The sequence below is a fragment of the Anser cygnoides genome, chromosome 18 (genome assembly GCF_040182565.1).
Source record: "Anser cygnoides isolate HZ-2024a breed goose chromosome 18, Taihu_goose_T2T_genome, whole genome shotgun sequence".
Lineage (NCBI taxonomy): Eukaryota > Metazoa > Chordata > Aves > Anseriformes > Anatidae > Anser > Anser cygnoides.
In genome coordinates, this window is record NC_089890.1 from 5,906,696 (window position 1) to 5,919,381 (window position 12,686).

The window sequence follows — 12,686 nt, forward strand, 5'->3', positions numbered from 1 at the left end:
GCTCTAAACACGTGGGAGCTGGGGGGTCCCCGACCACCAGAAAGCACCTTCCAGGCTGAGAGGAGTGCTGGACATCTGGTTTTTCTTCTTCCCATAAAGAATTGAATCAATCTAATAGCATAATAGGAGCTGGCATCATGCTATTACCTTTTCAGTAAGACGTAAAATGAAAAGCCTGACCTCTCGGGGTCATTAAGGATCCCGTGGCACCTTTCATTAAGTATGAATTTTAACCCCTGCACCTGTGCTGAATTCCAGCAAGTCACTGAGTTCGGCCCATCTGAAATCCCCCTTTGCTGCAGTAAGCTGTGCTCCGAAATATTTACTTACATGGAGCAGCTGCTGCTACAGGTGAAAACACACCTCGTTACAGTTCATACCAAAAAAAACAACCAAATGAAGGCCTAGTCTCAGAAGTCCCAATTATTTTTGTTTGAGAACAAAATACGTGACAATCATGTCCTGTTTTATCTCCTTCTGTGAGCTGGTATGCTGTGTTTTTCCTGTTAGGATCGATGAAACTATTTGACACTAAATATGGAAAGCATGCAAATCTCGAGCCATCCTTTTGCTGTTTGTGCTGCCACTCTGTTCCTGCAGGGAGAAAAAAAAAAAAAAAAACACTCTCCAGAACGAGACTATGGCAGGAGAAAAGCATTTCAATCCCCGTACATGTATCTGTCGTTTTGAAGTTTTGCTAATTGACTCGAGCAATGTAGCAGTAAAGGAAGCCGAAGTGACTTAAATTACCCCCTTCCAAACCAAATGTGTTAACGTGCCATTCTTGGTTGCTTCACTTCAGGTATTGGGGCTGTCCCAAGGAAGTGTCAGTGACATGCTCTCCAGGCCAAAGCCATGGAGTAAATTGACACAAAAAGGCCGAGAACCATTTATTCGTATGCAGCTCTGGTTGAATGGTGAGCTGGGACAGTGTGTCCTGCCTGCACAAGGGCAGCAACAAGGACAAGGTAATTAAAATTCCACTATGTTGTTTGAGTTGAGGAGGAGGAGGAGATCTTTTTAAAGTTGCAGTAAGCAGGACTTCCACCCTGCGGCAGCCCAGGCGCTGGTGGAAGGGGAAGCGTCCCGCCTTGCATCCCAGCCGGTTCCTAGGGGGACTGGCTGGGAATGTTTACACAAGAAGCGCTCGTTTATGTGCAATTGATAAGCAGCCGTTATCGAGTTCCTAATGAGGGAGATATTATTTAGGCATGAATATGATAAGTAATTCCAAAAAATTTGGCCGAAAAGCTGGAAAATGTTGTGTGCTGTTTTCTAGGGTTGCATAGGGGATTTTTATATTGTTCCTAGGAGAATGTCGATTGCTTTCTCAGGAGGCGAGCTAGAACTCAGCTGTAAAGGGGGAATGCTGTGTTGCAATTATGCTTTTTATTGTGGCTCTCTCTTATCCTAATATCCATTGATACAGAAAGGCCAGACTAGAGTTTGACCTCGGTTGTACCCTTATAATGCCACTGACTTAAATGAGCAGTGTGCCCTTGCTGAGATCAGCGGTTTGCTATTTGTTGAGCCTGCTTACTGTTTAGTTTGTGGTTTGGCATCTCCTTTTATTGTTCCCTGATTTTCCTCTCCTCTCTTATCTAGTCCTTCACTCTGTGACATCATTACAGGATTCCCTACAGCAGGGATGTGCAAGCTCAGGTAATCAGCTGGTTTCAATGATTTGCTCTGAAATAATTCTCTGTGCTTTTGTTACGTTTCTTTTGCTTTGATGCCGAGAGGTTTCTCTTGTTTTGTTGTATCATACAGGAGACCCTTCAGTTTTTTTTATTAACACAGTTAATTCCTCCTTCTCTCCTTGTTGCTATGGCAGATGTAGGGAGTACACATATTTAGCTGCATATATTAGGTAAAGAGACTCTGTCTGATCTTAGAGATCCTTGGCTCTGTAGGGTTGTTGTTGTTTTTTTTTACCATAGTTCAGCTTATCAACTTGACATGTGACAATGGCTGTAAAACAAGCCTTTCGTTTGTAATGTGATCTACATACTCCAGCTGCCTTATTCACTGGCATATTTTTCCACTTTCATTTGCACAAAATCTGCTTTGTTAATTTGAAGGTGGGGAAAAGACCATGTTATGCGTTTCTGTTTCAAGCTTCGTTAAATATTCCAAGCCGACCTTTTGCCTCCTTCCCCTTTCCATTTGCAAAAAAAGCAGATGCAGCAAAGATGAGTGTCAATGAGAAGTGAATTGCTCAAGGTTTGCTGAAGATGGCCACAGTATAGGAAGGAGCAGAACAGCTGTGTTCCTGCTGTTAGATACCAAACTCTACCCACACAGACTTTTTACCAATGATATGCCTAACTGATGTAAAACACTCAGGCTCTTTTCTACTCTAGAAAAATACTTGTGCCCTGCTCTGTACATGCAGCTAGTATTTGAGAGTGATTGCCTTTCAGGATACAGAGAAGGATGAGATATGTTCTACCTTCCTGCCATTCTGGAACACTCTTCTCAAGTTTGTTAGCTTTATTCTGACTGTGTCAACTGAACTGTTTTTCCGCACTGCTGGGAAACTATTTTGCATTCTAAAAGATTTTACTAGAAGAAAATCCGTGATGATATTCAATCCACGTTTTTCTTAAGAAGAACAGTGGGAAATAAATAGATAAAAGCAAAAAATGCCCCTGGTGAAACAAGCCATAAAAACAAAACCAAAATGGGAAAAATTATTTGCAATCATAGAGCTATTGTTACTTATAGGCGAGCATTTAGCAAACATGGAAATTTCCTGTGACATTTTATACGCTGCTGTTCGTTAAAGAGTGTGCCATTGACTACTTTTTGTACCATCAATACTATGCAAGTGTAACCGCTGTAGTTATAAATGCCTAAGACAGCATGGAAAATATGAGTAATTAATTATAGCCACTTTAAGAGGAATTTGAAATCAGAGGAGCTGGGAAAAGGCTGCATTGTTATTGCTAATCATCATATTTATGACTAACTGTAATTATAAAAGATTGAAAGACAAGCCCATAGCATTAAAATTCGACCACCTTAGGGATTCCCGTGAGGATCACTGGTAGCTGAAAGTGATTTCCTTCAGGAAGTTGGGTTTTGCTGCCGTGATATTTTGCTCCACTCCCACACTCCCAACCTCGTTTGTCAGCTCCTGCCCTTGAGCTAATATTGTGTGACGCGACATGTTCCTATCAGCTAATAAAATCATATTATTGATGATCGCTGTCCTTCTTTCCTTAAAGCAAACTTACAAATGAGAAAATGGGTTCGTGCCCTTTTCTTCCTCTTTCCTGATGATTAGAAACAAAATTGTTTTACAAGGCGTTCTTTTCTCGGCACCTCTCTCTGGATGGAGGAATAAGGAGGGTTGTGACACCACGCAGAACAAAAGAGCAAAACCAAGATATTTGACTGAGGAAGGGCAGTTTGGTAATTTTCTTTTATTAGCAGCTGTTCTGTAATTAAAAGCACAGCAAACAGTTTGGAAAAGGGTAAAAATAATTATGCATTTGTGAAAGATCCTCTACTCGAGGGCAGAAAAAAAAAAAAGAAAAAGCTCCCATTTTCTGGTCTTCTGAGACATTTCCCAGGAAAATCAAGGCAGAAAAGGTTGCATACTTGTAGTTTTAAAATAGAAATTAATCAGACCAATTTTAAAATGAGAAAAGGTCTGAAGCCTTTTCCACGTAATATAATTGGCTCAGAACTTGTTGAATGCATGAAGGGAAAGAAGTGAAATTAAACTAATACATTCAGTGGCTCCTGAGTGCTTTGCCAAGAAGGTCTTCAGTGTACGGAGTGTCAACATGCATAGTAACGTCTCAAACTTTTATTAGCCGTGAGTATTTTCATTACTGTTTGGCACTATTATACCAAACTAGCAAGATTTTCTGGATTTCTGACCCAGTTATTTACGCTTCCAGATCATAAGGTTTTGATTAACACCTCATTCATGAAAATCTGTTCTTTTGTCCAGTAGTTTTCCACTGTCACACGTGGACAGATGGACCCATCAGCCTTTTATACATAAGGATGAATGGATAAGATGGATAAGCATCATATATATATATATACATATGTATATGTATATACAATTTATATATATAAATTGGAGATTGCAAAGAGAAGCCAGGCTCATTTTTCTTCTTTGCAAGCAGTATTTATGACTTTTTGAAAAACACAGCCTGTACCAAAATTACAACCAGGTACATATATCTGTATTTTGTGCCTGTGACCTTGGCCAAGGCTCTGGCGATTAGAAGAATTTTGTGCAAGTTCCAGCAAACGTGTTTTACACAAAAATGGTGTCTGTACCCTAGGTGGTCAAAAATAGTATCGCTATGCCTTTTCTAACATTTTTTCTGTGTATTTCTTTCCACCTAAATGCTCTAATGCCCTTGGGTAAATCTGCCTTTTTAATGATTTATGTGTCAAAAGCATGGACCAAATCACATGGAAAAAAAAAGTTGAATTAGTGTCACCCAAGTGCATCAGCATTTTTTCATGATGAATTTGGCCCTTATTTAGTTGCATTACTGATGATCAGAGCTGGGTTGGGCTTGGAAAGTAGCCATGTGTCAGGCGAAGGTTTATGTGCTTGGATATTTTTCTAAATACTTGTACTGTATATAGCTCGTATTAGTTTGTTTTATTTTGGGGTCTTATATCTTTAGTGAGCATCTATATGACATTAAGACCAAGTTTCTTTTTCGGTGCTGCTGATTTCATAACTACTCCCAGGAAAGCTGAATTTTTATTCACTTTAGTATTCATCCTCTGTGAAGGACATATACTCTCTATATACTACATTAAAGACTTGCAAATACTCAGTGGGAGAAAGACGTGCCTTTTTGGTGTGTGTTTCTGTAAGGGTCGTCTTATGACCTAATGTGGAAATCTTCATTTGCCGATACAGCTGCGGGTGATCTCAGGGGATTTTGAATTTCCCTTTTGTTTGTCTTCCTTTCTGGGTATCATCCATCATTCCTAACCTCATGCTGCTTAGCAATAGTAACGCTCATGGGAGTTGAAGAAAGGATTATAGCAGCATAAAATGGGGAGCTAATTAGAGCTTGTTTCAAAATCAGAATCTAGCTTGAGATAATTGCATATTATCTGGTGATTTAAAAACCCAAGATCTACTGTATTTAGATCAACTAAAATATGCATAAAAGCTTTATTTTCAAAATAAAACATTTGTAACAACAGGGAGATTACTTCTTATCATCTCTTGGGAAAGAAATCTGAAAAAAAATCAGAATGCAATCTACGCTTGCTGTAGTTAGGATATTAGCAGGCATACTGCGGAATGGTGACAGACCCAGGTATCCCTTATATTTTTATTTATATAATACTCATTCCTGTAATAGCTTTCAGTCCAGGAGCTGCCAAGTGGGCAGGTAGTTGACGGTGTACAGGGTAGATGTCCCTGTTTATCTGATAACAGAAGGCTGCTGTCACATCTACCGCTCCGTGAGAAGTAATGGGGGGAGAGCGTGCCTTTCGGGCTTGCGACTCGTGTTCAGGATTACCACCCTGACAGGCTTACGGAGAGCTCACTGGCCACGGGGTGGCAATGGAGAAGCTCTGACCTCCCCTCCCCATGGTTCGTGATGATTTCCTTCGTTGTACTGTTTTGTGTTGGGTGAGAAGAGCTGTCTGATGGTGCTCCAGGTGTGCTGGGATCAGCACGTGGAGAACTGTATCCGCAGTACCTGGAGGGCACAGGAAGGCTTGGTCCAGTGATGCTGAAGGATCTTCCCAGATTTTAGTTGTTTTTTACTGGTGAATCAAAAAGAAGAGGGAGATTGTTTTGCAGTCCTTTGCTGGCATTCTGAGTTAACAAAACTGTGCCTGGCATGGAATGGTTCTGGTTAATGTGGCCTGTAGTAGGAAAGAGAAGGGAGAACACGTGGCTTTTTAATGGCTCAGAACTCCTTGTATGCATAGGTTATGTTCAAAGACCAGTTTTTGAGTCTGTGTGTGGTTGAGAAGGTTGTCTCCTTTTGTGCTAGGTACAAATGCGTTTGTAAAGTTCGGAGCTGAACAACAAAGTCAGCCGAGCAGTTATCTCCGTAAAACCCTGAAACCCACTGGTGCATACTGGGGAGGTTTCCACATTCTTTCTGTGTGGCTGGAGATTGCAGCGCTGCAGCAGTTGGCCCTGGCTGTCTTGATTTCAAACCATAGGATATCAGTTGGCTTCTCATAAGGGCAGCTGTTGTAGTCTGTCTGTAACGTGTGTGATCATATTCTGTGCCATTTCCCTGACATTTGGACCATGAAAACCTTCCTGGCAGCCTTTATGGTATCAATAAAGCTGGGAGAATCGCTGTCAAGGCACCTTACTGGGACCTGGGAATGCAGCGTGAAGTCAGTGCTTCAACTTCGTTCTTAATATAACATTGGATATCATTGCTAGGCATCATCTGGTCATTTCTGCCTGTTGCCTCGGCCTGTCCTCCATAGGCTGTGCCAGAGGGCTGTAGTCCTTTGTCCATCAGCAACGCATTGTAAGGAGTCGGTATTTGTAGAGAAGTTCCTGTCCTAGTTAAATTCTTTTCCTTCCATTGAACCACCCAGTGATTAAACTTGAAGAAGATGACTCCGTCCTCATTGTGGTCATAGCTTTACTATTATAAAAGTGCTAAAATAAAATACATAATCACAGAGTGAACACTATTTTCTAGGCAGATATTCCTTGCGGCTGAATTATAATGACAAAGCACCAACACACTTTTCATATTAATATGGCAAGAGGAGACTCACGCTGTATTCTGAAGACAAATTTAATTCACTCTGAAGCATGGCTATGAGTTCATAGCGTTTGTTTCGGAGAAGTTCCCCAGTCAGGTGGCAGCACTGCTTTATTTCTGTGGTTAATTTGGGAGTGGGGGTCCTTCACCTTCACCTGCCCTTGGTGTGCGTGGCAGGGACTCCAAGCAAGGAGCTCGTGTGCCAAGTGTGCTGCTGCCTGTGTCGCAAAGTCTTCATTTTAAAAAGCAGAGCTCATTAATGAATGTTTGTTTAAAGCTCTATAAAAAAAAAAGAAACTCCCCTGACCATTGTTGCTGCTACGCTTCTCAGGTAATTCGGAAGAGTATCGGTTTGCATAATAGTTGCTAAAAAGTGGATGTAGGTTGTGAATTACTTTCACCGTGACTGTGGTGTCAATCTGAGCACGAGCCTCCTGTGCACTCTTCAGGCATTTTTTAAAAGAAATCATGGTCGTTGAATATGAGAGCTGTGTAAGTTCCACTTTTCATCATCTCCTTGCTTATTACTTCATTTCATTAATTACCAGCGTTCGCTGTCCCTCCGTTGCTCGTTTGGAAAGGAGCGGGCCCCTTTGGGGAGCGGGCCCACGTTGCCTCCTCTGCCTCTTCCCAGGCACGGGGGGATTCTCCTGCCAGCTGCCAACCGCAGCGGAGCTGCCTGGCAAACGATGAGCCGATACGTTCGAAAGCCAAATACAAAAATAACTGGAGCAGCACTGAAACGCGAGCGAGGCCATCGCAGCCGTGCTGCAGCTTCGGGGGGGGTCAGGAGCTGGGGTGATGGCTGCGCTCTGTCCCCCGTGGGCTGGCAGCTGCAGAAGGGGTCGGGAGGGCTCTTCTCTGAAGGGCTCAAGCAGTTTTCTGTCGGTAATGGGAGGCTCCGGCAGCTGGCAGGAGCTCACGGTGGTGGCTCGTGGGAAGAGGAGGCGCGGGGCCGCGGAGGTGGCTGCGGGGTCCGGCCGCCGGTGGCTGCCACCAGCGGGATGGAGATGGCCATCGCACTGGGTGCCAGCCCCACCGCTGCTCGACGAATTACAAAATGCTCCTCCGGTGGATGAAAATTACCTTGCTTTCAATTCAAAGAACACATAATGGGCTATTTTCCTCCCAAAATACTGAAAAGAAGGTGTGCTAGCACCGAACGTGCAGGTTGTTATTTCCTTTTTATAATAGGGATGGAGCTACGAGGCAGCTGCCTTCTGCTCAAAGTAGCTCTGACACAGGGAAATAAACAGCCTGCTAGACTCTGAATCCTCTTCTGATTATAAAGAGTTATGTATTACTTGAGAGCAAATCATCCCCAAGAAAAAAAAAATACCAGAAAATTAATATCTTTAAAGGTACCTTCTAGCCTGTCCTTTGCATTAGAGTGCAGCAGAAAAGAGGAAAAAATTATGATTTTGTCTCCCCTAATTTGATGGGTATTGGAGGTTTTTTAATTTGCCAACAGCTGTTCAAAGAAACAGCAAATGAAAAAATCCAGTGATTATTTGAAATCTGTTAAGAACCACAACTTGCACTGAAAACAAAACAAATTTGAAATCAAATGTAAGTAAAAGTGAAAAAAGGAAAATGTCCAATTAATTAGCCTCATGAAAGGAAAAAGTCTAGTGGCAAGAAGAAACAAAAGGTGAGTCTGACCTGTAAATGTCCCACTTTCGTACTTCTCAAAGATTCTGCTAGAAACAACTTACAGATCCTTGTTCCTGGGCTCTACGTATTATGCCCCACAGCGTGCTTGAAAAGGGTGATTGTTCCGCAGAAGAATCTTTTTGATACTACCCATTGGCACAGCCTGAGCTTGCCAAAATATCCTCATTTTGATATCAGTGCTCCAGATACCTCCAGTGAGCCTGGCCGAGGACAGTGAGGTGCTTTGGAGGAGTCGTTTTGTCCTTGTGAGTTACTCTCAGCAGTCCGGCCTTGCTGCAGAGCCCCAGGCCCTGCTGATTTTTGGGGTGCTCCCCGTTGGGTGCTCCCCTCCTGGGCCTTCTCCTGAGGCCCCCAGCCCCACATTTCTGCCTCCGAAGGGAAGTCAGGATGGGTGCCTGTGGGAGCTGCCCCCGGGTGTTCCCCAAAGAGGCGAGGTGTTAGGTGAGCTGCCTTGTGCCTGCCCTGGTGGTTTGCATTTGTTTCTCTCTTTTACCCCTCTGGAACTTGGCTCCTAAAAATAGTGCAAGTTTGAACTGGCAGATGTTTCATTTGTCCTTTACGAGAGGACCAAAATTAGCCTCTCATTCGGCACCTAAATAAAGCAACTTTAACTGCCTTTATACGAACTTTGCAATTACTGTCTATTGAAGTTGCAACATTTTGTGGGGTTTGGTGGGGAAGGGTATTATGTAAGCAATACCCGTACCTAAAAAGCCACTAGAGCCTGAAAGAGAGGACGAACAGGAGCAAGCCCAACTGTTGTTTGGGGGCGGGTTTTTTTTGTTTGTTTGTTCATTTTTTCTTTTTTTTTAAAGGAAAAAATTACTATTTTCTGATCTGTGGCAGATTTATTTTTTTTTTCTAATGAAGGTTTCATTAAAAAAAAGGCAAAAGTAACTTGGAAATGCTCAGAGAGCTGCCTGTTGTAAAGGTAAAAAAAAAAAAAATAATAAAAGGACAGCAATGGTTTCTGTAATTTTCAGAGAAAAATCTGCACAGAATGCCTGAAGCTGGGTTAGCAGTGGGACTCCCCAGGGGCAACAGAAAGATGTTATAATCAATTACCACATCATAACACTGATGTATGATAATTACTGAGTGTTCCTCCTGAGATAGTGCAGCATTTGGCTGGGATGCGGCTCTTTCATGGTCCACTGCCTGATTAATATGCAAATAATAGGCTGATTGCATGATGAATGCAGAAAATGAGTTCGCTGATAACGTGAGCACCGAAGCGGGAAGATGATAAATTACTTTTACTGACTGTCCTACATTAAGTACCCTTTCTCAACAATTTTATCACAAATTAAGTAAAGCAGTATGGAGAGATTATGAGGACGTGTAAAATAATGTACCTTAATAGCTTTTATAATATTGTTGCATACAATGAAAATGTCATTTTGTTTCAGTACTTTTGCCAGCACTCCTCCGGAAGAGGAGAGCATTAGGTATAGCAATGTTCAGGGTCACTCTCCTTCAGCTGCTTTCTCTTAAGATGAAGAACAAGCCCCTGCTGTGGTTGTTAGATGGGACTTTTCTAGCAGGGAAGGAATCCAGTTGTTAGCCTCGGATCCATCCCATAAGTATCTCGCCCATAGCAAATGAATGTCCACATTGTTTAGAGGGGGAAATACATATAAATGCAAAATGGGACGCAATGCACATGCACATTCTGCTTCTTACTCTTGTCTGGAGCAGACAGATGAAAATCTCGAAGGGCGGTGTAGATACACCTTCACGCTTAGGCTTACAACAGAGAAGGACAACAGACAGTCAAAAATACTGTAAGGCTTCAAAGTTAGTGTCTAATCACAAGGTCATCGAGTCAACAGCGACACCATAAATTGCCACAGAGCCTCTCTAAAAGCTCTAAGTCTGTTTTCCAAAAGGTATTGTGCACGGGTTTGTTTTGATTATACTAAAAGTGTAACTGTGTGGGGTTGTGGCATCTTGATTGATTGCTTTCGTGACATATTTGTTTTAATATTCAGAAAAATCCTTAATAAAGCTTGTGCACACAAGCTGTTTTAATAATAAGGTTATTGAAAATATTTTCCAACACTTATTTCTAAATATTGACTTCTGACTAAGTTACGGAAACCCAGAAAAATCTGAATATTAAATAAAGATTAACAAGGCAGAGCAATGTCTTTTAAAGCAGCCATGGTTTTGCCATTAATCATCTAAATTAAAATCTGATTTCATAATATAAATGTTTTTTTAATTGTTTAAGGGTGATACTGGAGAAAAATTAAAAATTAAAAAATAAAAAAAACATTCAGCACTTTTCAGTGCAAATATCCTACTTAGGAACCTATGTGCAAGCCAGTAGGTATTTGAGGAAATTCTCCCTATGTGCTTGTTGCATTGTTTACCTCTTCCATAGACATCTGATTTTGGCTAGGGAGACTTGGAAAGGATTTTGGGGCTGCTGGTCTGACCCAAACGGTGTTCTGATGTTTCTGATTCTGTCTCTTCATCCAACTAAAAATAATTCCCAAGTTCTTTCTATTTTCCTTCATTTCATGTAAAACAGCACATAAAATCATGAGATCTGCTTCCCTATGGGCCATTGCAAGTGTCCCTTAATGGTGCGTATCTGAAAGCTGTCTCGGATGGTGCACTTGTGCCAGGGGTTGGTGTGTCCAGCCCAGCACTGGGTAGATCTCAGTGGGGTTTTTCTCTTTAATTAACAAAAGTTGCATCCTTCTGCACATCTGCATATCCAAACTGCCCCTCGTAGTGATCTGTAGCCCCTACTCGAGCCCATCCACACCCCAGCGGACAAATCCCAGAGCCCTCCTAATCTGGTTTGAGTTGGTGCCACCCTACGGTTGTTGAGCTCTCCGAGACGTGGCTTGGCCATTCCTCCTGTGCTTGTAGCTGAGCTTGCCTCCCTGCATCCAGCCGTACCATGGTGCTTATGTTGTACAGGCCAGAACTTTTCAGCTTATGAGGCATTTTGCATCAGCAGGGCACAAAGTACCTCTCTAATAGAGTTTAGGTGCTTGCTGGTGCGGGGTGCATTCAAAGGGCTGCCAGCACTCACCACCCAGGGCAGGGCGCTCAGCAACGAAGACCAGAGAAAGAGGAGCAAGCCCCACGAGAGAAGCTGCACTGTTAGCATGGTTTGGGGCACAGTAGTGCGATTTCCAAGACTGTGAGGCATTTGTGAGTGCGCCTTCATTGCAAGAAGAATTGGTCACCTAACTTATCTAAGAACTTGTAAATGTTCAGCTGTAAATTTTTCTTCATGAGTCTAATGCCAGTTCTTTTCTGAACTTCATCTTATTTCTCTAGCTCCTTCTGCTTTCTAGAATGGCTAAAAACATATGTTTTTTAGTATAAGCACAGAGCAAACCATGTAATTATTGAAAATGCAGCATAAAGTTGCAGCTACACCCTGTAATTCTCCAACAATACTCAGAAGCCGATAATTTCAGGTACTTTTAACATTTACTCTGATCCTTCAGCTAGATGTATGTGCTTCTGTCTTTGACGTATGTTATTCCTATGCAGAATGGGGACTTTTATTGTTTATTTTCCCCTAGTAATCTCTGAGTTAGCCAGAGCTGGTTTCCTCCCCATTCAGTGCAGACACACATACATCTGCATGCTGTCCTGAAGGGCATTTTCTTTTGATCCCTTCCCCCCTTCACATAAAATTTCCCTGAGCCGAGACCCAAAATAACGTTTTCCCCAAAGTTACAACATTTGCAAAATAAACAAACAAAATCCCCCGGGTCATGGTGGAAATCTATAATCATAACTATAGCAAGCACTTGCAATCATGAACGCACGGACCTACCTACTTCATATCATTATATGTGCACACTGGAGGGAGGTTTTTATACTCCCTACAAATAACTGGGGGAGTTTATAACTATAGGGAGGATCATATTTTCATAAGCCACATTAATTTGCACATTGTAAATAGGCAAGATTCATTCACTTAAAGTAAATCCACCAAAAATGCTACCTGCGAGGAAGAGTTCAGCTTTCACGGGTGTTTTCGTTTAATTAGTCAGAAGAGGGATGTATTGCGGTGCTGTTCAACAAATGCTTACCTGATTTATTACAGAGATCAAACTTGCACTGTACGGCTGTTAACGGGGAGAGCTGTTGGGGTGCGTAAGGAGATCCCGCAAAGGCAGCGCTTCTGGAGTTAAAATGAGGCAGAAGGTTGGGAACGAGAACTCTGCCTGGAAATGTCAGGCCCTGGAAAACAGTAACTGGGTTGTCCTGAGTACGCTGTCGTTGATGAGCTGG

At 42.3% G+C, this 12,686-nt stretch overlaps 1 protein-coding gene across 12 annotated transcripts in view; it reads left to right on the plus strand.

The window, feature by feature from the left end:
* CUX1 (cut like homeobox 1) overlaps positions 1 to 12,686 on the plus strand; it is a 268,876-nt gene that overhangs the window by 205,199 nt on the left and 50,991 nt on the right. For 7 of the 12 annotated variants that reach the window (XM_066979718.1, XM_066979720.1, XM_066979724.1 and 4 more), the window contains 2 exons: positions 803 to 968; positions 1,606 to 1,662. The exons of 3 other annotated variants lie outside the window; for them this stretch is intronic. In XM_066979718.1, the coding sequence (XP_066835819.1) occupies positions 803 to 968; positions 1,606 to 1,662 (223 nt within the window). The remainder of the gene's footprint in view (positions 1 to 802; positions 969 to 1,605; positions 1,663 to 12,686) is intronic. 2 more of the 12 variants (XM_066979719.1, XM_066979722.1) reach the window with 1 other exon arrangement.